The following is a 24,730-nucleotide window of genomic DNA, read 5'->3' on the forward strand; positions in this document are numbered from 1 at the left end:
GCGTCGAATCTACGCTATAAGTACGGCGTAGCCACGTACCCTACGCCGTAGCCTGACGCACACTTCCCCAAAAATGTAACTATGTGTCGCGGAAACGCAGACTGCGACAACTGTGATTGGTCCGCTTGGTAGCATCGCTTGGAGACGATGAACCAAATCGTCAAATCTACCTGCTGACATCCAAAAATATCTGAAATGCATTTCCTCGTCCATATCTCTCAGTGGCCGGACACAGAAAATTCACCCTCCTTCTGCCTCAATCCGTTCAGTGGTCGTACACACCATCTCCTCCCATGTCTTCTCTCTTCTCTGCGTTGCAGTAATTTCAATAAAAGTAAGTCTGACGAAGGGTCTCGGCCTGAAACGCCGACTGTACCTCTTCCTAGAGATGCTGCCTGGCCTGCTGCGTTCACCAGCAACCTTGATGTGTGTTGCTTGAATTTCCAGCATCTACAGAATTCCTCGTGTTTGCAAAAGTAAGTCTTGTTCAACATTTACTAGCTCCAACTCCAACATGATGCGCTCAGTTTCAGTCGCCGTTTTTTGAAGTACGCAAAGAAACTCAACACAGTGGCATAGAAACCCCACCGCCAACTAGCGTTTTGGCGGTGAATTGCAGAGCGACGCCAACACACCAACGCACAAGTATAAATGCTCACAAAGGCATAGGTCACTTGCGTAGGCTACGGCGTAGAGCCTGCGCAGGAGTATAAATCAGCCTATAGACACTATACCACTTGTACCACTCACAGATGAACAACTGTTCCACTCCCCCAAGAACAGTTCTTGGCTGCCAGTCTGCTTTACTTCCTTAGGCATCATTCACAGGAAAGAGTGAACACCTCCCCTTGTTATACACTTCACAGACTGTTGTCATGCTTTGGAAGTGTTAATGTAACCCACAAAGGAGCCAGAAGATGAGGCAGCTTTGAATTGCTCCAGCTTTGTGTGTAACTCCAGATTTCCAGCATCTGTAACCTTGTGTCTCCATTAATGTAGTGTGTTAGCTATCCATAACGCCGTCTCCTTTCTGTCCCCCTCTCGCACGGACCCCCAGCACAGCATAACCACAAGAGGCTCGGCAGATGCTGGAAATGTAGAGTAACACACCCACAAAATGCTAGAGGGACTCAGCAAGTCAGGCAGTATCTATAGAGAGGAATAATCAGTCAATGTTTCAGGCTGAGACCCTTTATCAGGACCAGACCCGAGTACAGCAGTGCAGATCTCATCAGAAGGCACACACTCAACGATTCAGGAATAACTTCTTCCCACCTGCCGTCGGATTTCCGAATGGACGGAGAACCTGTGAACGCTACCTCACTTAGTTCCTTTCTCTTTTTTTGCACTGTTCATTTAACTTTTACTTCTTGCTGTACTTTTCAGTTTTTATTACAATGCATCGTGATGTAGTCTGCCGCATAACAACAAATTTCATGGTGTACGCCAGTAATATTAAACCTGATTCCGATTCTGACAATTCTGTCACAATGAGGATCCAGACAAGCCAGTGAGAACCAAAACCTGACATCCTTCATGTATAGCAGCGCCATGCTTAAATCACAAGATTAGTGTCCAGAGGTATCGGAGGCATGTTTGAGCCCGCCAAAGCAGCTGTGGAAGATAATTAGGTAAATCTGTATTAAAAAATAAAAGGTAGCGGAGGGTGGCTTGAATATGGAATAAAAAAAAAAGAAAGTCGGGCTTTATTTGTCACATGTGCATCGAAACATACAGTGAAAGGCAGAGTTTGTGTCGATAACCGAAAGCCCAGGATGTGCTGGGGGTAGCCCACCAGTGCTGCCGCACATTCCATCATGTCCTCAACATTACGCAGAACAACACAAGCAACAACAGCTACAACAAAACAGACCCTCTCCTCCCTCCCACTGGCGCCAACACAGCATGCAAACATCTTACTAACCCAAACCCGGACTTTTTTTTTGGAGGTGCAGAAGGAAACCAGAGCACCCGGAGGAAACCCACACACTCACAGGGGGAACGTACAAACTCCTTAGAGCCAACGGCAGGAATGGAACCCCGATCACTGATGCTGCAAACTGTTACATTACCGTGCCGCCCTCGACATGGCAAAGGAGGCGGTCGAAGCTGGTACAATAATGACTTTTAAAAGACGTTTGCATAGGTATATGAATAGCAACATTTTAGAGGGGTATGAGCCAGATGGGGCAAGTTTAGATGGACACCTTACTTGGCACTGACTAGTTAGGCCAAAGCAATTATTGATAACTGGGATTCAGTTGGTGTTGAAAGGAGTCACTTTGGCCTCCTGGGAAAAATACCGGAAGAAGGAATCAGCTCACAGCACATCACACAAACACCTTGATTGAGACAAGTCAAGTCCATTGTCAGTGAACTATACACATGTATACCATCAAACGAGACAACGTTTCTCTGAATGGGAGTGTAAGGCACTGTAGTACACATAACACACATATCACATTATAATTCATGGAAGTAAATATGAAACCTACAGATGAATCATGCATAAATAATGAACTAAAGTACATTAATATTAAATATTGTAAGGTACAGAACAAATTAACCGATGACACTTCAAATGCTACTGTCATTGGAGAAGGTCCAGAGGAGGTTCACGAGAAAGATTCCAGGAATGAAATCATTAACATATGAGGAGTGTTTGATGGCTCTGGGCCTGTACTTACTGAAGATTATAAGTATGAGGGGAGAACTCATTGAAACCTATCAAATACTGAAGGGCCTAGATAGTGTGGACGTGGAGGACGTTTCCTATATCAAGCGAATCTAGGGCCAGAGGGCACAGCCTCAGAATAGGGAAATGTCCATTTAAATCAGAGATGAGGAGGAATTTCTTTAGCCAGAGGGCGGGGAATCTGTGGAATCTATTGCCACAGAGGCCAAGGCATTGGGGGAGCTTAAAGCTGAGGGTGATATTTTCTTGAATAGTAAGAGCGTCAAAGGTTATGGAGAGAAGGCAGGAAAACAGGTTGAGGGGGATAATGAATCAACCATGATGGAATGGCAGATCAGATTCGATGAGCCAAATGGCCTAATTCTGCTCTTATGTTTCATGGTCTTGAGGAAAGCAAGAACAAAAAAAAAAGAGCTTAGAATTGACATTTAACTTGATCTTCTCACCAAGCTGCCAAAAATCTAAATTTAAGTTAACTGAAGGGCTTGCAAGGTTGCCAAACAAATGCTGTGGTCTCGGTCCTGGGCACCGATCCACATTTAATAGGGCAGATCACAGCACACTGTGCCTTGCTGTAATACTAAATGTGCGCAGTCACTGGAACTGAATTGACAGGCATGCCAGCTTCAGGTGTTGGGGCCAGTGGTAACCTCACACCAGCTGAGCTGCTCAACAGAGAAAGCACAAACTGTGCAAAAACCAACTTTATAAAAACTCGTTTTGAAAGTCTATTCGAGTTCCAGGGGCTCCACCTTAAGGTTTCTGGAATTAACAAAGAGCCCAAACTTTGGCAGTTGGCCAGTCAAGCGTTCCTATTCTCCTCATTCTGATTAGGAGTGTCTTCTCTGTGTGTGCTGTCTTCTGCTTCCAACCCCTTTCCAACTTCACAACGTGAGGCAAAGTACAGGAGTAAGTCATTCACTGCACCGGGCCATGAACGTAGAACAGTGATCGCAGGTGCAGAAGCCTGAAAGCTCATATCGCCAGCATTAAGGTCCGCTTCTACCTCACTGCGATCAGACTCTTCAACGGACCCCTTGGATGAGAAGGTGAATCCCCAGCCTCACAATCTACCTTGTTATGCGAAGAATTTTTTTTTTAGTCAGAGGGTGGTGAATCTATGAAATTTGTTGCCACAGGCAGCAGTGGAGGCCAAGTCATTGGGTGTATTTAAGGCAGAGATAGATAGGTATCTGAGTAGCCAGGGCATCAAAGGTTATGATGACAAGGTGGGGGAGTGGGACTAAATGTGAGAATGGATCAGCTCATGATAAAATGGCAGAATAGACTCGATGGGCCAAATGGTCGACTTCTGCTCCTTTGTCTTATGGTTATGTTCTTGTACTCTATTATTTACACTCTGCACCTATTTGGTAGCTTTTTACACTTTATTCTGCATTATTATTGTTTTACATTATTCTAGCTCAATGCACTGTGTAATGATCTGATTGGTAAGAACAGTATGCAAGACAAGCCTTTCACTGCATCTCGGTATATGTGACAATAATAAACCAATTCCAATTATTACCACGTGTCCTGAGATACAGAGAAATTTACTAGTCATCCTGTCAGATCGTGCCAATCAAAAGATATAGAATAATTAGGCCATTTGGCCCATCGAGTCTGCTCCACCATTACATTTCCCTCTCAGCCCCAATTTCCTGCCTTCTCCCCATATCCCTTTATGCCCTGACTAATCAGGAATATATCAACTTCTGCCTTAAATATACCCAAGGACTTGGCCTCCACAGCTGCCCAAGGCAAAGAATTCCACAGTTTCACCACTCTGGCTAAAGAAATTCCTCCTCATCTCCATTCTAAATGTATGTCTCTCTATTCTGAGGCTGTGTCCCCTGATCTTAGACTCCGCCACCATAGGAAACATCCTCTCCACATCCGCTTTAATGAAGCCTTTCAACATTCAATAGGTTTCAATGAGATCCACACTCATTCTTCTGAATTCCAGTGAGTTGAGGCACAGAGCCACCAGACACATATGCTAAGCCTTTCAATCCCAGAATCTTTTTCATGAACCTCCATTGAACACTCTCCAATTTCAGTGCATCCTTTCTCAGATAAGGGGCTCAAAAGTGCTCACAATACTCCAAGTGATGCCTCACCGGTGTTTTATGAAGTCTCAACATTACATCCTTGCTTTTGTATTCTAGTCCTCTCAAAATGAAGGCTAACATTATATTTACCTTCCTCACATGGACCCAACCTGCAAATTAATCTTCAGGGGACCCTGCACAAGGACTCCCCAAGTCCCTTTGCATCACAAATTTTTGTGAATATTCTCTTCATTTTGGAAACAGTCTATGCTTTCCATTTCTTCTACTCAACTGCATGACCATACATTTCCCAACACTGTATTCCATCTGCCATTTCTTTGCCCATTCTCCTAATCTGTCTAAAGCCTCTCAACTTCCTCAAAACTACCTGCCCTCCACCTATCTTCATATCATCTGCAAACTTTGCAACAAAAGCATCAATTCCGTTGACATATGATGTAAAAAAAAATTGGTCTCAACACCAACCCCTGTGGACATCACTAGTCCCTGGCAGCCAACCAGAAAAGGCTCCCTTTATTCCCACTCTTTGTCTCCTGCCTATCAGCCACTGCTTTATCCATGCTATTATCTGTCCTGTAATACCATGAGCTCTCAACTTGTTAAACAGCCTCATGTGTGGCACCTTGTCAAAGGCCTTCTGAAAATCCAAGTACACAGCATCCACCTATTCTCCTTTGCCTATTCTGCTTGTTATTTCTTCAAAGAATTCCAACAGAGGTGAATGAATGCTGATGAGAGGTCTCAGCCCGAAACGCCAGCTGTTTACTCCCATCCATAGATGCTGCTTGAGCTGCTGAGTTCCTCCACAATGTTGTGTGCGTTACACCAGACATGCTTTACTGCCACTTGTGGCTCAGTGGAGAGCTCGAACACTTCTCAAGAGGTCTCTGTTGCATGACTGAGCACAAGATACTGAGGCACTGAGGAAGCTGGAAGGTCGAGATGCAGAACATATTCAAGTCCGAGAATGATGGATGTTCATACAAAAGGAACCAAGGGATTCAAGATTCAAGTTTATTTGTCGCGTGCACATACAGCAAAATGCTCCGTTTGCGTTAACAACCAACACACCCAAGGGTGTGCTGGGGGCAGCCCACAAATGTCACCACACATTCTGTCACCAAATATGGGATGTTGAGCTACGATCTTTACTTAGAGATACAGCACAGTAACAGGCAACGAGCCCACTCCACCCAATTATGTAAATGTAACTTTGCTAGAACAAATAACGACAGCACAAAAAGATCGTTACTTATCTTTTCACCCGTTTATTTCTTCAAACTCAGCCGGCGAGTGACCTTGGACCCGACATCAGGGAGAGAACCCTTCTCATCTCCCTGGCGGTTCTACAAATTCACTGCCCGATGTCAGAATTGTCAGAAGTTATAAGGCCACCGATACAAAAGAACAATCAGTTTGATAACCATTCCGGTCAAGTCAATGGACTATTGATACAAAAGTACAATCAATTTGTTAAACACTCCAGCCACCTTAATTAAAGAAAGGAATGTCCTACCTCGTTTGCTGGCACCACAACTTAATGACAAAGATAAGAACATCAATCAAATTTATGCTTTAATTAAGAAAGGAATGTTCTGTCTAATTTCCATCAGGTACTGCTCTTTGTCAAAATCAGAAGGTGTGAAAAGCCCAGAGACATCTACGTGGATCTGGACGAACCTTAACCTTTATCTTTCTCCAAAGACGGCAGCTGTGAGACATCACTCAAACACACTGCAGTCACAGACATAGTCAGTCCTGAATCCATTGTTTACAGGAATCTTGAGAATCCCCCATTCCCTTAAACTTTATCAATTACACTCATGTGACCAACTAACCTACCAACACCTATGCCTTTGGAATGTGGGAGGAAACCAGAGCACCCGGGAGAAAACCCACGAGGTCACAGGAAGATCGTGCAAGTTCCTTACACACAGCGGTGGAAGTTGCACCCAGATACTGGCGCTGTAATAACGTTATATTAACTGTACGCTACCGTCCCGCTCGATTATACGAATGACTGAGCAGGTATTCCCTCTTCTCCCCTCTCCCGTCAGGCAGAAGATACAAAAGAAGGACGTCGGCCTGAAATGTCGACCGTTTACTCTTTTCCATAGATGCTGCCTGACCTGCTGAGTTCCACCAGCATTTTGTGAGTGATTCTCCAGAAGAAACAAAACCTTGAAAGCACTTTTGGTACCTCATGAATGGACTCTTACATGCTGAAGATGAACTTCTGACCTCTCAATCTACCCCACTCTGCCCCCTGCACTGAATTTTCTCTGTAACTGTTACACCCTATCCTACATCTCACTGACCACTTCAATGGACTTATGATCTGTCTGGATGGCAGGCAAACAAACACTTGTCACTATACCTCAGTATATGTGACAATAATCGGTAACAGCATTTGTTGATTACTGTCACACATACCAAGGTGCAGTGAAAAGCCTGTCTTGTGTACTGTTTACGGATCAAATCTTTACACAGCGCTCAGAGTTAGAATAAGGTCAAACGAAAACAATGCAGAGTAAAGTGTAAAAGTGCAGTGCAGGTAAACGATAAAGTACAAGATCATAACAAGGTAATTGTGAGGCCAACAGTCAATCATATCATACAAGAGCTCCGGTCAAAAGCCTAAGCTGCCCTTGAACCTGGTGGAATGAGTTTTCAGGCTTCTGTATCTTCTGCCCGATGAGAGAGGGGAGAAGAGAGAATGTTCCGGGTGGGTGGGGCCTTGACTATGCTGGCTGGTTTACTAAGGCAGCAAGAAGTACAGACAGATTCCTGATCCCTGTGATGTGCTGAGGTGTGTCAATAACCAATACCAGTGCCGATGAGGGCCGTAAGACCTACTTTATTTCTTCCGCCATTAAGAACTTGCACTAGCCCATGGACACTGACCATAGTACTCAACTTATCTTTGCCTCAGTCTTAAAATTCTCCTTCGTGGCAAACCCACCCATATCTACCAATTGTTTCTCAACCTCATCTTCTTGATCATCCTGAAATTATACACAGGGGCCACTTAATTAGGTACACCTGCTCGTTAATGCAAATATCTAATCAGCCAATCATGTGGCAGCATCTCAATGCATAAAAGCATGCAGACATGGTCAAGAGGTTCAGTTAAAACATCAGAATGGGGAAGAAATGTGATCTGAGTGACTTTGACCGTGGAACGATTGTTGGTGCCAGATGGGGTGGTTTGAGTATCTCCTGGGATTTTCACGCACAACAGTCTCTAGAGTTTACAGAGAATGGTGCGGAAAACAATAAAACATCCAGTGAGGGCAAAACGCCTTGTTAACGAGAGAGGTCAGAGGAGGATGGCCTGACTGGTTCAAGCTGATAGGAAGTGACAGCAACTCAAATAACCACATGCTACAACAGTGGTGTGCTTAATAGAGTGGCCAGTGAGAGCACTCTCCTGTTCAGAACTAAACTCTGAGTGGTCCAAATAGAGCTTCAGATAACTGTAGCACAAACTGCATCCCTTTACACGATCAGCCTTCAGATGGTGGCTGATGTTTCACTCGATTTATGGTTTTCTTTGTATAAAACACAGAACAGTACTACACAGGAATGGGCTCTTCCACCCACGATGTGCCAAACTGGTAATCAAATGCCTAACGGTGAGCGTTTGGACAGCGGAAGAATTGAACCCGGGTCGCTAATGGTGCGGCGCTGACCACGACACCACCACTGCGCCCCCTCCCCTCGTGATTTTCTATACCTCTGTCAGATCTTCCCTCATTCTCCCACACTCCAAAGAATTAAGTCCAGGGAAACATCCTTTTTGGAATAAAGATGAGGAGGAACTTCAGCCAGAGGGAGGTGAATCTGTGGGAAGTTTCTCGCCACAGACGGCAGTGGAGGCCAAGTCATCGGCTCACTTAAAGCGGAGGTTAATAGGTTATTGATTAGTCAAGGTGTCAAGGTTACAGGGAGAAGAGGGCCTTGATGGAATGACCTTATTCTTCTCCTAGGTCTAATCCTTCTTCCCACACAATTTCCTTATCCCTCCTTTCTCTGCACTTCAATGAGGTATTACAATGGCAGGTCCCACGACAAACAGCAGCCTAAAGCTTTAACAGAGTTCGGCCTGAAATCATATCTAAGCCACGATCAGCAAAGCAGGATACCTTCTCTTGTGCACCACACTGGTCTCCAGCCAGAACAGTGACAGCACTTCAAAAGTAGTAACACCGTCAGTCAGAACCCAGCAGTTGTGAGGAGCTACAGAAATATTGTTAATTTTTATTTATTTTATTTGGAGATACACCACAGTGACAAGCCCTCCCTGCCCAATGAGCCTGCACTGCCCAATTACACCCAGGTGACCAATTAACTGGTTAACCTGTACATCTTTGGAAGGTGGGAGGACACCAGAGCACCCGGAGGAAAAACACGCAGTCACGGGGAAGGACAACGAGAATTGGCTCAGGTATCATCGAATTTGCTGACGATACAACCATTGTTGGTAGAATCTCAGGTGGTGACAAGAGGGCGTACAGGAGTGAGATTTGCCAACTAGTGGAGTGGTGCCACAGAAAAAATCCAGCACTCAACGTCAGTAAGACGAAGGAGCTGATTGTGCACTTCAGGAAGGATAAGACGAAGGAGAACATACCAATCCTCATAGGGGGATCAGAAGTGGAGAGAGTGAGCAGCTTCAAGTTCCTGGGTGTCAAGATCTCGGAGGATCTAACCTGGTCCCAACATATCGATGTAGTTATAAAGAAGGCAAGACAACAGCTATACTTTATCAGGAGTTTGAAGAGATTTGGCATGTCAACAAATACACTCAAAACTTCTATAGATGTACCATGGAGAGCATTCTGACAGGCTGCATCACTGTCTGGTACAGAGGGGCTACTGCACAGGACCGAAAGAAGCTGCAGAAGGTTGTAAATCTAGTCAGCTCCATTTTGGGTACTAGCCTACATAGTACCCAGGACATCTTTAGGAAGCGGTGTCTCAGAAAGGCAGCATTCATTATTAAAGACCTCCAGCACCCAGGGCATGCCCTTTTCTCACTGTTACCATCAGGTAGGAGATACAGAAGTCTGAAGGCACACACTCAGTGATTCAGGAACAGCTTCTTCCCCTCTGCCATCCGATTCCTAAACGGACATTGAAGCTTTGGACACTACCTCACTTTTTTAAAATACAGTATTTCTGTTTTTGCACATTTATTCAATATACGTAATTGATTTACTTGTTTATTTATTATGTTTTATTTTATTTATCATTATAATTTACAAGGATGTTGCAGGACTTGAGGACTTGAGTAATAGGGAAAAGGTTGTGAGAGAGGTATACAAAATTTTGAGGGGTGTAGATGGGTAAATGCAAGCAGGCTTTTCCCACTAATTTTGGGTGAGATTAGAACTAAAGATCATGGGTTAGGGGTGAAAGGTGAAATGTTTAAGGGGAAGATGAGGGGGAACTTCTTCACTCGTGGTGTTGAGAGTACTCGGTGAGGAAGTGGCAGACGCGGTTTCGATTTCAACTTTTAGGAGAAGTTTGGATAAGTACACGGAAGGGAGGAATGTTGGGCTATGGGTCCAGATACTGGTTGGTGGGACTCGGCAGAATAGTAGCTTGGCATGGACTAGATGGGCCAAAGGGCCTGTTTCTGCGCTGTAGTGTTCTATGACTCTATGACCCTGTTATTATTTTTTTCTCTCTCTGTATTGCATTGAACTGCTGCTGCTGTTAACAAGTTTCATGTCACATGCCGGTGATAATAAACCTGATTCTGATTCTGCAATACCTGCACACTGCCATGTCACCAACACCCCTACCAAGCTTTTAACATCTAACTCTGGCAACGTCAACCTTGATTTTGTGCTCAAGTGTCATGAATGGGTCAAAGGCAGAAGTGCTGTCTAATTGTGCCACAGGAGAAACCTTTTTCTAAGTCCTTTTTCCCCTCATGTGAGCCTAGAAGCAGGTATTGGTGGGGCGTTCATCCAGAAACTGCGTGTGACTAAGAGTTTCTTGGAGAACTCAATCCTCTTAGAGATCCGGCTGTGGACAAAAGCAAGGAAAGTCTCGCCCATGCTTCAGTCAGGAAATGAGAGGGAGTTGCACTAAATTCTTCACTTAGTCGCGAGCTCCAATAATGAAGCAATTAAGCATCTGAGCTGAAGCTGTAGGAAGACAAGAAAGAACTCACACTTGTATCTTGTTTTTTTTATATGACCCTGGCTTGCCCTAGAGCGCTTTCTAGCGCAAGAAATACCTTTGAAGTGTTGTCACTGTTGCAGTGTAGAGGAGTACAGGCTGGGAAAACAGACTAAGAAGCCAAAAGCTGCATGCCTTTCTGTTTCAGTGTTAAACAGCCCAGAACACGACACTTCAACCCCTCCCACCCCTGCTTTATCCACCCTTTCAACACATCTCTACACCTTTCATAAACACATCAGCACGAACATTGATTTCTCTAATTTCAGGTACATTTCCTCCCTTCCTCTTCTCTCTTCCTCAATTCCCCACTCTGGCCTCCCTCTTACCTCCTCTCCTCACCTGCCCATCACCTCCCCCTGGTGCTCCCCTTTCACCCATGGTCCACTCTCCTGTCGTATCAGGTTCATCCGTCTCCAGCCCTTTACCTCTTCCACCTATCACCTCCCAGCTTTTTACTTCACCCCACCCACCTGGCTTCACCTATCACATCTCTCCTTCCCTTCACCCCACCTTCTTCTTCTTCTGCAGTCTTCCCCCTTTGTTTCCAATCCCGAAGAAGGGTCCCGGCCTGAAACGTTGACTGCTTAACCACTTCCGTGGGTGCTGCCTGACCTGCTGAGTTCCTCCACTGTTTTGTGTGCGTTCGTCCGTTCCTTTATCCTTCACCTGCTCATTTAATTTAAATGAATTCCGGCGCCTCGGGCCACTGCACCCAATTACACTTGTGTGACCAATTAACCTCCTAACCGGTACGTCTTTGGACTGTGGGAGGAAACAGGAGCACCCGGAGGAAACCCACATGGTCACGGAGAGAATATACATATGCCTTGCAGACAGCAGCAGGAATTAAATCCTGCTACACATTCTTTCAATATACTGTAGTGGAAAGAATGGTGAATACTAATAACTAGTAAGTAGTAATATGAATTGTGGTAACAGGGAACCACAGACCAAAGTAGAGACATGGAATGTGGTAGCAGCAACATCCAAGTTTCCAGAACTTAGCACCATTATTGTAACAGAAAATTGGATTTACTGTTAGACCTGGGGATAATCTTTTTATTCTGTAATCACAACCTAGTCTGGTACTTAATTAGATCTTCCTGTTGACACCAAAATGGAGCTTTACTGGTAACCTCTGACAATGTGGAAACTGTAAAGGAGACACATCAGACATGGTAGCATCGTGGTTAGCACAATGCTTTACGGTACTGGCGACCAGGGTTCAATTCCCACCACTGCCTGCACGGAGTTTCCACGTACGTTCCCCGTGACTGCGTGGGTGTCCTCCAGGTGCTCCGGTTTCCTCCCACAGTCCAAAGGCGTACTGGTTGGTAGGTTAATTGGTCATTTTAAATTGTCCCGTAATTTGGCTCGGGTGAAATCAGGGGGCTGCTGGCCAGAAGGGCCTATTCCGTGGTGTATCTCAATAAACAAACACCAAAATCAGCCTGAAAAGATTCAACATGACATCTAAGAACTGGGAAGACATTGCACTCAGTAGGATGCACCTGGAGGAAGTCGGTTTTAAGGGAGCTGCGTTAAATGAGAGGGATCTCACAGAAAACAAACGGCAGCTGTGAAAGGGGAGACTGAGACACCAAGAGACCCGACCACTAATCACAGTCGCCACTTACTCGTGTCCACACTGCACCAGAATATGTGGATCCCAGACCGGCATCTACAACCATCTGAGGACTCCCGGTAAGAAGACGGTGTGCTCAAACGTAGCGGCTTTTATGGGGCCGACTAAAGGTGCCGTTGTCTTTTGTAAACATATTTTTTTATGATTGCAAGACCCCGCCAGACATTAAGAACTTCGGGTCTACCCCAACAGTGGGTTGCTGATTGGCGGAGAAATTGAAGGAGCTGCATTTGGTACGGATCGTACCACTGCCTGTGTCAGACAGGCATCAGAGAAGCTTGCGTGCGAAGGCGGTGCGCAGTCTGACAGTTAGTCGCTTTTCTTGTGATCACAAGACCCTGCTTGGGCATTGTTAATGCGGAATGGTGCAAAGTCCGATTCACTGATTTATTGGCGGATGTTAGTGCAGCATTCTAGCCTCGGTCATGGCGAGGACTTGCCCTCAAGTCACAGTGCTGCCTGTCTACAGCTGCCGACCGAAAGGGGCGTTGGGGTCGGTGCTGGGGGTGGTGTGGGACGGCGTCCAAGCTGGAGTCGATGCTGCCTCCTGCTGTTTGCTTGGCAGAAGACAAGCCATATTGTGTTCAACTGCAGACAGCTGCAACATTCGTGGACTCAGGGTCTTGTGCTATATTTTATCATGTCTGATATCTTCTATGTGCTATGTGTGCCATGTGCTGTGTATGACCGTTGGCGCTGTGTTTCACACCTTGGCCCCAGAGTAACGCTGATTTGTTTAGCTGTATTCATGTATGACAATTAAACATGAACTTGAACAACAGACAACACTACTTCAACTATCACGAGTAGAAAAATGGAGAGCTATGAGGGACAGAAGGGTTAGATTGATTGTGGAGTAGCATAGAAGAGAACAGCACAGTACAGGCCCTTCAGCACTAAATGTTGTGCCAACTCATTTAACCTACCCTAAGATCAATCTAACTCTTCCCTCCCACATAGCCCTCCATTTTTCTTTTATCCATGTGCTTATCTAATAGACTCAAATGTCCCTAATGTATCTGCCTCCACCACCGCCCCTGGCAGGACATTCCATGCACCCACCCTCTGTGTAACAAACCCACCTCTGACATCCCTCCCCTATACTCTCCTCCATTTATAATTATGCCCTGTCCTATTAGCAATATCTGCCCTGGGTAAATCTCCTCTGCACCCTCCCTGAAGCTTTCACATCCTTCCTCTAATGAGGCGACCAGCACTGAACACAACATTTGATGTTCTAGGACCTTTACCCAGGGACAGCCTATAGTTGGAGAGTTACTCATTCCAATTAGTACTTGGCTAAAGAAGTTCCACATGAATTCCCTGTTGAATTTATCTTATGCCTTGCTCCATATTTTTCGGAAATAACCTGCTGGTCTGTGTCAGACATCCATTGTGATTCTTAAGATCTTCACATCTCCGGAGTGTCAGCTTTACCAAAGCTTGCAACTGGTAGTGAGGAACAAGCGGTGGCTGATGATTAAAGGGACCCCCCACCCCGCACAAAATAATGCCCAGACCAGGTTTAAGCTGGCCCCCAGCTTCTGAGGCTCAGGAGAAGGTGGAGGTGGAGGTGGAGGTGGAGGAGGAGGAAGAGGAAGAGGAAGAGGAAGAGGTGGAGGTGGAGGAGGAGGAAGAGGAAGAGGAAGAGGAGGAGGAGGAGGAGGAGGAGGTGGAGGAAGAGGAAGAGGTGGAGGTGGAGGAGGAGGAAGAGGAAGAGGAAGAGGAAGAGGAAGAGGAAGAGGAGGAGGAGGAGGAGGAGGAGGAGGTGGAGCTGGAGGAGGAGGAGGAGGAGGAGGTGGAGGTGGAGGTGGAGGTGGAGGTGGAGGAGGAGGAGGAGGAGGAGGAGGAGGAGGAGGAGGAGGAGGAGGAGGAGGAGGAGGAGGAGGAGGCTGACCCACAATCAGACACACGGATCTTCTAAGCAATCGTGTAGCACTGGGTGTCATTCAGCTAAAAGGTGCAGTCACCAGCAAGGTGATAATGGGGGGGGAGAAGGGGAGGGAAGAGGGGGGAGGGAAGGGGGGGAGGGAAAGGGGGGAGGGGAGACAAGGTGGAGGGGAGGTGCAAGGGTGGAGGGGCGAGGGGGAGAGGAGATGAGAAGATGGAAGTGGGGTGAGAGAGGAGAGAAAGGGTGAGTGGCGGGGGAGCAAGAAGGAGGGAATGATATGCTATAATTTGCTATAATTTCTAAATTACAATCAAATACATAATCAAAATAAATTCTAAATAGCAAGGACCTAGGAACTCTGTAGGAGCAGAAAAATTTGTGTTTACATTAACTTTTGTGAACAGCTATATATAACCATATCGACCAGAGCTCCGGAAAAGCTCTTGTTTGTAATATAACCTACCAGGCTTAATATAGTCTCCTAGTGAATGTTAACCTGATGTTGTTGCTTAAACCAGTGTTTCAATTCCATTATATATCAGAGATGCTGGAATCTGAGGTAACAGTGCATCAAACTAAAACACTGTCTTGCTTCTCCCACACTGAAATTACTGAAAGCTCTACAAATTTTACGTTCATTTGTTAACTTCATATCACTTCATGTTTCTTAATATGTGAACATCTGACAATTTTATTAAGGCCTCTGCTATCAAATTTCTCAATAGACAATGAACCCATGAACACTACCTCACTATTTTCTTTACTCTTTGCCCTCTTTTTGCACTATTTAATTTTATTTTTTAAATTTATAGCTTTTTTTTTTATTATGTATTGCTCTGTACTGCTGCTGCAAAACAACAAATTTTATGACATATGCCAGTGATATTAAAGCTGATTCTGACCTTTATTAAAGGCAATAAAATGCATTAACCACCCTCAGTACCAAACAGCTGAAGATTAGTTCTGAATTCTTAATGCTAAAGCACTCTCAATTACCAATTTACTGCATGAACTAAAGATATATCAAATACCCTCTAAATATGGCACCTCCATCAATTTCATAATACATGTATAGTTTTCAATAGATATCTACAGTTGGCTGCCGCATGTTCTAATTAATTACGCATACACTCAATGCTTTAGAAACAGTTTCTTTCCCTCCGCCATCAGATATCTGAACCCATATGCACTATGTATTGTTTCTACATTTCTTATTGCAAGTTAATTGTTTTTTAAAATGCATTGCACTGTTCTGCTGCCGCAAAACAACAAACCTCATGACATATAAACCTGGTTCTGATCAGGTTTATGTGTGAAAAAACTGACAATATGTAAGGGTCTCAGCCTGAAATGTCGACTGTTTATTAATTTCCATAGATGCTGCCTGACCTGCTGAGCTCCTCCAGCATTTTGTGTGTGTTGCTCTGGATTTCCAGCATCTGCAGAATCTCTTGTGTTTGCAATATATAAATTGCCTGTGTTCACATACCCTTACTTATTATTCATCATCTGGTGTAAATACCTTTCAAGAACAACACGATTTATTTTTGTCATTATAGGTACACTGGATACACTTCTTAATTAAAGATTAGCTCTTTTTCATGACCATTATAGGACAGAATTTCCCAAAATCTCAGCGGGTGAGTGAAATTGGAACTGGAGCACAGCCCAGGGAGATTCAAATGGGCTGAATATTTGGCAGATGCTGGAAATCAGAAATAAAAGCAAATTGCTGGACATGCGCGCAGGTCAAACAGTGACGACAGACAGCAATTCAAGAGTTAATCAAAAATGTTACTCTTTCCCTCTCCGAGAACGCGGCTCCACCTTCTGAGTATTTCTGACATTTTCCATTTTATATGACATTGTTAATGAAATGTCAGAATTTTGGCTGGACTAATCTCGAAAAAGAAATGTGTACACAACCGTGACAGATGGGGAATTTAAATTATGTTAATTAAATAAATCTGCAATCAAAAAGTTAGTGTGAAGCCATCGGTGGTCACGTTACAACTGTACAAGTTGTTGATGAGACCACATTTGAAGGATTTTACTTACTGAAGCATGAAAACAGGCCACTCCAACCCAACAAGCCCTTGGCACCCAAATACACCCATGTAACCAGTTAGCCTACTAACCTGTATGTATTTGGAACATGGGAGAAACCAGAGCATTAGAAACCTATGTGGTCGTGGGGAGAACGTACGAACAGTCCTTACAGACAGCAGCAGAATTGAACCTAAGTTACTAGCAAAGAGGGAGCAGTTAGCACAACGCTCTTGCCGCTTGAGGAGTCAGAGTTCAGAGTTCAATCCCAGCATCCTCTGCAAGGAGTCTGTACGTCCTCCCCGTGAAATGTGCGGGTTTCCTCTGGGTCCCCGATTTCCTCCCACAGTCCAAAGACATACCGGGAAGGCTAATCGGTCATTTTACATTCTCCCATGATTAGGTTAGGGTGAAATTAGGGCTACTGGGCAATTTGGCTCGAAGGGCCATAAGGTCTTTACCACACTGTATTGCTAAATAAAAATTAAAAATTAAAGTAATAGGTTGACAAGAACCATGCTGCCACAGTTCTGGTCACCCAGCTATCGGAAGGATTAAGCTGGAAAGGGTGGAGACAAGATTCACGAGGATTTCACTCGGATTGGAACCCATGAGCTACAAGGAGGGGCTGGTCAGACTGGGATTTGCTTCCTTGAAGTTCAGAAGGCTGAAGGGTGACCTTACAGAGGTATATAAAATCAGGAGGGATTGTCACAGTCTCCGTCCCAGGGTAGGGTTGCCTAAAACTCGCGGGCGTAGGGGAGAGGAAATATTTTCAAAGTACCCAAAAAAGCAACTTTTTCCATACAGAGACAGGTGATTATATGGAACTAACTGCCAGAGGAAGCTGTAGAAGTGAGTATAATTAGAATGATTAAAAGGCATTTAGACAGATATGTGGATGGGAAGGGTTTCAAAGTCAAAATCAAAGTAAATTTATTAGCAAAGTACGTATATGTTACATATACAACCCTGAGATTCATACCGGAAAATAATGCAATACAATAGAATCTAGATAAAACTACACATAAACTAGGACTGAAAAACAACCAATGAGCAAAAGATGACAAACTGCAAACAAGAAGATAAATAATTCTGAGAACGTGAGTTGTAAAAAGTCCTTAAAAGTGAGTTGTGGTGAGTGAATTTATCCATGCTGGTTCAAGAATGAGGTATTTATGGGGTAATAACTGTTCCTGAACCTGAAGTTTACAGGTAATAAATGTTCCTGAACCTGGTGTTTACAGGGTAACAACTGTTCCTGAACTTGGTGTTTACAGGTAATAACTGTTCCTGAACCTGGTGTTTACAGGAAATAACTTCCTGAACCTGGCAGGAGGAGAAGATGGTGGCGCGACGCAGCTCGCAGCGGCCACTCCGGTGGTGATGTCTGTTATTTGTCAAGTAGGGTGCCTTGCACAATCCTGATTTGATGGAGACGGACGTGAGAGCACAGAGGAACATCTGGTGAAACTCCTGAAATGCCTGCTTCGCTGCTGCTGCTACTGTGTGTCCAGAATCTCCGGAGGGGAAGGCCCCGAGTCCTCAGCTTTGCTTGTTGCTCGGCAGCCAGGGAGGGGTCGAAACGCTTGGCAGAGGATGGTGCTCGGAAAGGCTGTGTTGGAGGGGCTGGTCAGAGGCTCGAAGTTTTCGGACAGACTCAGAGTCCGCTGCGGTCGGGTGCTTCCAATGGTGCTGCATGGGCAAGTTGGCGGCGCTTGGAGGCTCATTGTGGGGTGAGTTCCTCCCTTCTGCCGCCTGCATGAGAGTCTATCGAACTTTGAGACTTTTTTTTACCGTGCCCATGGTCTGCTCTTTATCAAATTATGGTATTGCTTTGCACTGTTGTAACTATATGTTATAATTATGTGGTTTTGTCAGTTTTACTCTTGGTTTGTCCTGTGTTTTCTGTGATATCACTCTGGAGGAACATTGTATCATTTCTTAATGCATGTATGAATTTCTAAATTACAATAAACGAGGACTGAGTGTCCTCATAATCTAAAAAAAACCTGGTGTTTACAGGTAATAACTGTTCCTGAACCTGGTGTTTACAGGTAATGACTGTTCCTGAACCTGGTGTTTACAGGTAATAACTGTTCCTGCACCTGCTGTTTGCAGGTAATAACTGTTCCTGAACCTGGTGTTGTCCTGACGAAGGGTCTCGGCCTGAAACGTCGACTGTACCTCTTCCTAGAGATGCTGCCTGGCCTGCTGCGATCACCAGCAACTTTGATGTGTGTTGCTTGAATTTCCAGCATCTGCAGAATTCCTGTTGTTTGATAGGGTAATAACTGTTCCTGAACCTGGGGTTTACAGGGTAATAACTCTTCCTGAACCTGAAGTTTATAGACAATAGACAATAGGTGCAGGAGAAGGCCATTCGGCCCTTCGAGCCAGCACCGCCATTCACTGTGATCATGGCTGATCATCCACAATCAGTATCCAGTTCCTGCCTTATCCCTATAACCTTTGATTCCACTACCTGGTGTTTACAAGGTGACAACTGTTCCTAAACCTAGTGTTTGCAGGGTAATAACTGTTCATGAACCTGCTGGTATGGGACCTAAGGCTTTTGTACCTCCTGCCCAATGGTTGTAGTGAAAAGAGAGCATGGCATGGATGGTGGGTTTCGGGGGATATGGGCCAAGCTCAGATAAATGGAACTAGCTTGGATAGACATTTTGGTCGGCTGGCGGACCTGTTTCAGTGCTGCATAACTCTCTGATTCATTGTGACCCTTGAAGCTAGTGATTTTGTGAAAACTTTATCTTATCACTTTACTTCAAACCCAACACAAAACAGAGCTGACTCTTCACTAACTTCTGAAGATTATACATATCAAAATAAACTTCATTCCTGATTTAAAAATTACTTTGAAGAGTAAGTATGCAACGGCCTTACGTTCACACTCAATGTGTTAAGTAGTATTATATTACCTTCCTTAAAACCAACAGGACTGTTGCCACTCATGTTTCTTGGGGTGGGACAGTCCAATAGTTGAGTGGGCTTCCTCACCCAAGCCACCCTAACTTCTGAAATGGCCCAGCATGACAATCATGGACAATCAGGACCAATGTTGACCTTGTCAACCCATATTCTCCTTTTCTAAATACATGCATTAAAATCTAAAGAGGTCTCTTGTGATATCTTAGGCCATTTTTTAAACGTCTTAATTGAAGCTCACACACAAAATGCTGGAGGAACTCAGCAGGTCAGGCAGCATCTACGGAAATGGATAGACAGTCGACCGTTTCCCCTTCATCAGGACTGGCTGAAGAAGGGTCTGGTGACCCTTGCCCCGGTGAAGGGTCTCAGCCAAAACGCCCTCGTGCTTACACCCAGTGTTCATTCATTTCCATTGCTGCCGCCTGGCCTGCTGAGTTCTCTCAGCATCCTGTATGCGTTGCCCTGCATTTCCAGCATCTGCAGAATCTCGTGTTTTTGACCAGAATTTCCAAGTCTTCCAAAACTACATTCCCTTGTGATAACCTTCATTTGTGGTGATCAGACGTGATGAAAGCCGTGGGCTGAATTCGATTAACTATATTGCATTTTCGGCTGTCTGTAAGAATAGCCCTGGGGTAAAGGAGCCGGCGTGAATGGAGACTGAGCGAACCTCGGAGGGGAAACGAGGAAACAGGAGCGGGCATTTGTTGACTAAAAATTAAACAGTGCATTGTAACATATTGGAAGCAAATCGATGGAGATGACCCCGCTGCTTTTCATTGAAAGTTTACCGCAATAATGACGGCTGTAGCGATGAACCCGACTTCTGACGAGTTGAAAGCAATGCGTGTGGTTGCAAACATGAGAGGTTTTGTCTCAGATAAAGTTACACCCTGTCACCCGCCAGCTCAATGTATTAGGGTCAGCGGACACGCTTTCCAACGTAAAGCCAAACGCAAAACCCAAGCGGAACATTAACAGCAACCTACCTCAAAGAAAAATCTTTCACGTTACTAGATAGCGAATGCGGAGGGTCCACTATCACCGGGCGATTATATTCAGTGAAAGGAAGCGTGGTCGCGGGAACTTCCAAGGGATGGGGTTATAGCGCTGCTACGCCGACACTCGGTGACTTCTGAATAGAAGTGGACATCTAGCGTGCCGTGGGAAGTGATGGGCTGGACGGGTCGCGCAGCCCCTCCAAGGGGCAGAGGAACGGGCGAGGGTCACGGAGGCACCTGTGTGCAGATATCTCGGCAAAGCCCAGGAGGAGGCGAGGGGGTTGAGGATGGGGGGCTATCCGCGGGCGGGAGAGCGAGGAGCGGACAGCGGACCCTCACCGATATTGAGTGCGGACTGGGTGCTGCTGTTGTCCCAGGACTTCCTCCAGGAGCTGGAGCCCGCGCTTTCGCTCAGGGACGGGCTGTTGTCGCCCCCGCTGCTGTCCATGTCCGGCGCCCGGGGAGGGAGGGGGGTCAGACCACGGCCACTGCCCCCGGGGCGAGGTGGGTGAGGAGAGACTCCCAGAGATAGGCGTCAGCCATGTTTGTTGATCTAGATGTGGTGATGTGGGGGCGGAGAGGAGAGGAGAGAAGGAGGGGAGGGGAGGGCCGCCAGTGACGCGCCGGGTGATCGCCGCACCCTGCCGGCGCCCAGCAGCGCACCTGAGTATGGTACCAACACGTGGGCCGGGGGCCCCAGCCGGACCCGCGACATCCCAGCTCGGCACTGACCTGTCCGGAACATCCGAGCACAGGATAGACCACCACAGATATCCCAGCCCAGCTCCCCGGGATATCCGCCCAGAATATCCCAATTCTTCCCAGCCCAACTCCCCACTGACCTGTTCAGGGACGTTCCCATTCCCAGCCTAACTCAGGCCGGTCCAGGATATCCCAGCTCAAAGTTGCCCTGTCCAAGACATTGCCAGCCCAAATACTGACATACCGGACCCGGTCGTCTCTGCCAATGGTTCTCAGGGCTGACCGGCTCACAGCTCGGGAGAGAGCAGTCCCGGATATCGCAGCCCAGCAGAACAGACTGAGGTTTTTGAATCTACATTAGACACGGGTAAGGTACCCCATGACTTGAGAGCAGCAAATGTGGTTCCTTTGTCCAAGAAAGGCAGCACTCTAAGTAGAAGTGTACACGTTTATTGTCAATGGTAGTGAAGTTATTGTAAAGAGTTCAAAGTACATGTGTTATTCATATATGTCACCAAATAGAACCCAGAGATTCATTACCTTGCAGGCATTTACAGTAGAACAAAGGCATACAATCATGTCAATTAAAATCTACACACAATCAGAGACTGGCAAGCAAAAGAAGACTCTGAAACTTCCTCATGCAGGGGTTCCACACTTTTTTATGCCATGGACTCCTACCATTAACCAAGGAGTTCATGGACCCCAAGTTGGAAACCCCCTGCCCCAATATATTTGCTACTACCATCGCCTCCAGCTACATGTTCCAAACACTTACCAATCGCTGTGTAGAAAAAAATCCTGCCTCTGAGATTCCCACATATTTTCCTCCAATCATCTTAAAATTTTGCCCTCTTGTATTAGCTATTTCCAACCAGGGTAAAAGGCAATAGTTGTCCTCTCTATCTATGCCTCTTACCAATCTTGTACATCTCTAGCAAGTTACTTCTCATCCTCCCTCACTCCAAAGAGAAAATCCCTAGCTTGTTCAACCTTTCCTCGTAAGTATGCTCTTTAAACCAGGCAGCATCCTGGTAAATCTCCTCTGCACCCTCTCTAAAGCTTCCGCATCCTTCCTATAATGTTTAGATGTGATAAAATGACTTTTGATTGTTCGTATGTGCCATGTCGCATTGTAATTGGAAACATAGAGTTCACAACCACTGACATTGGGTTGGGGTTCAGTTTGAGAGGCTGCGATGATGAGGTAATTACGTAAAGGACTTTTACCACACCTCATGTGTTCAGTTTTCAGTGTTCAATAAGTGAGTTGACTACGGTTTTTCTTAAACATAAAACACCTCTGCCATTTTATTTATAGTATGATGTGGGAGGTTATGGTCTTTCCATAACCATGACTGTTCTTGGCAGATTTTTCTACTGAAGGCTATTGCCTTCTTCTGGACAGTGTCTTTTCAAGATGGTGACCCCAGCCATTATCAATACTCTTCAGAGATTGTCTGCCTGGCATCAGTGTTGTATAAATCCACCACCTGCTCCCATGGCTTCACGTGACCCTGATCGGGGGCTAAGGAGGGACTACAAGGGTAGGAGGGAAGGAGTGCCTTCGCCTTACACCTTACACCTCCTTTGGTAGAGACGTATCTCCACACCGACACCCAGACATTGACATTTGATAATATTTTGTAGAAAGGAGGTGCTGATTTATTAAAATTGGTTAAGTCACAAGCAGAAAAGTTTGGATCCAACTTTAATGGCTTCGGATATGCTTCATTTCTTTAGTCTATCATTACTCTTTCACAATATATATATTTCTCAAATGCCATCTATGTGTAGTGCCAACTTGCTATCATTTTAGCAAAGGGACTAGCTCGGACAGATAGTTGTTTGGCATGGACAAGATGGGCTGAAGTGCCTGCTTTCGTGTTTAAAGTTCAAAATAAATGTATTACCAAAGTACAAATATGTCAACTTCACCAAGTGACTTGATGGGACGTCCCAAGCCCAGCTGTGAAAGGAGGAGGGCTGGGCATGGGACTAGCAACCCCATCCCATAAAGGCCCAGTCCTACAAAAAGCCAGCAGAAGCTACAAAGAGCTCATCCCTGCGAGAGGAAGAATCTTTGAAGATGGGCTACACCTAGGGACAATTTGAAAGACTGGGCCGGACAGAGGACTCCGGTGAGCTGCTGCTCGTGGTTTATGCCCCAGTAGGGGTGATAGCCTTGAGAAAAAGATATATTATGTCATGATATATGTACTTGAGATTCATCTTCTTGCAGGCATTCACAGTAGAACAGAAAAATACAATAGGATCAGTGAGAAACTACATCCAAATTGCTGTTTAATACTATCATCCCTCAGAAGCTGGTGGGTAACCTGCCTTTGTTGGGTCTCACTCTGTACCTGGATCCTGAACTTCTTGGTAGAAAGGCCACAGTCAGTCCATGTTGGCAGAAACATCTGTAGCTCCAGCATGCCAAGCACCGGCGCTCCCCAGGGCTGCGTGCTCAGCCCACTGTTGTTTCCGCGACTGACGCGTGACTGTATTGCTAGATCCAGTTCAACCCGAATCATCAAGTTAGCCGGTGACACATCAGTGGTTGGCCTCATCAATAGAGGTGATGAGGTGGTGTACAGAGAGGAGGAAGATCGCCTGGTGGAATGTTGCGAGTAAAACAACTTGACTCTCAATGTGGACAAGACCGAAAAGATGAGTCTGGACTTTAAGGTGCAGGCTGACCACAGCTCCGCCATGGAAAGAGTTAGGAGCGCCAAGTTTCAGGAAGTGAATACAATGGACGATCTCACCTGGCCCCTCAACGCCACCTCTTTGGTTGAGAAAGCACAGCAGCGTCTCTACTTTCTGAGGAGATCGGGGTAAGTGAGGATCCTCACCCACCCCCCCCCCCCAATTTTAACCAATTTTTATAGGAGCACTATTGAGAGTGTCCTGACCAGCTTCATCACTGTCTAGTATGGGAATTGCAAGGCATCTGACTGCAAGTCCTTGCCACTTAGTGGATCATTGAGGTTTTGCTTCCACCTATCAGAGATATTTATCAGGAGTGCTGTGTATGCAGAACCCTTAGCATTGTCAATGGTTCCTCCCGTCTGTCCAACCATCTCTTTGACCCCCAACCATCAGGCAGGAGGTACCGTATCATTAGGACAAGAACTGTTAGGATGGAAAACAGATTTATCCTTTCAGGCCATAAGACTACTGAACTCCCTGCCACCACTCAGGTCTCACCACGTATGAAGTGCCACTAGTGTTATCTCTTGAGTGTGCCAGTCTTTATGTTGGCTTTGACTCATCAGGCTTGGGTGAGGTAGATTGTCTTGTGAGCTACTCTTCCTCTGTTCTTGTTTGTTCAGTCCTTATCTATTAGTGAGAATGGCTCCAGGGGCAGAGTGTGGGTTGTGGGTTGTGGGACCTCCAGTCTCCCAGATAAACACATCTGCACCAGATGCAGCTTCTGAGAGAACGGATTTAGGAAATGAAGCTGTAGCTCGATGACCTTCGACTCATACGGGAGAAAAAGGAGGTTACAGACAGGAGCTACAGGGAGGT

The 24,730-nt window shown here is 45.6% G+C and overlaps 1 protein-coding gene across 2 annotated transcripts in view; it reads right to left on the reverse strand.

Annotated features, from left to right (window-relative positions):
- The window catches only part of LOC140194790 (uncharacterized), a 99,769-nt gene extending 78,722 nt beyond the window's left edge, over positions 1-21,047 (reverse strand). For both annotated transcript variants that reach the window (XM_072252073.1, XM_072252074.1), the window contains exon 1: positions 20,834-21,047. In XM_072252073.1, the coding sequence (XP_072108174.1) occupies positions 20,834-20,942 (109 nt within the window). In that variant the 5' untranslated portion in view covers positions 20,943-21,047. The remainder of the gene's footprint in view (positions 1-20,833) is intronic.
- Between the last annotated feature and the right edge of the window lie 3,683 nt (positions 21,048-24,730).

The sequence above is a fragment of the Mobula birostris genome, chromosome 3 (genome assembly GCF_030028105.1).
Source record: "Mobula birostris isolate sMobBir1 chromosome 3, sMobBir1.hap1, whole genome shotgun sequence".
Lineage (NCBI taxonomy): Eukaryota > Metazoa > Chordata > Chondrichthyes > Myliobatiformes > Myliobatidae > Mobula > Mobula birostris.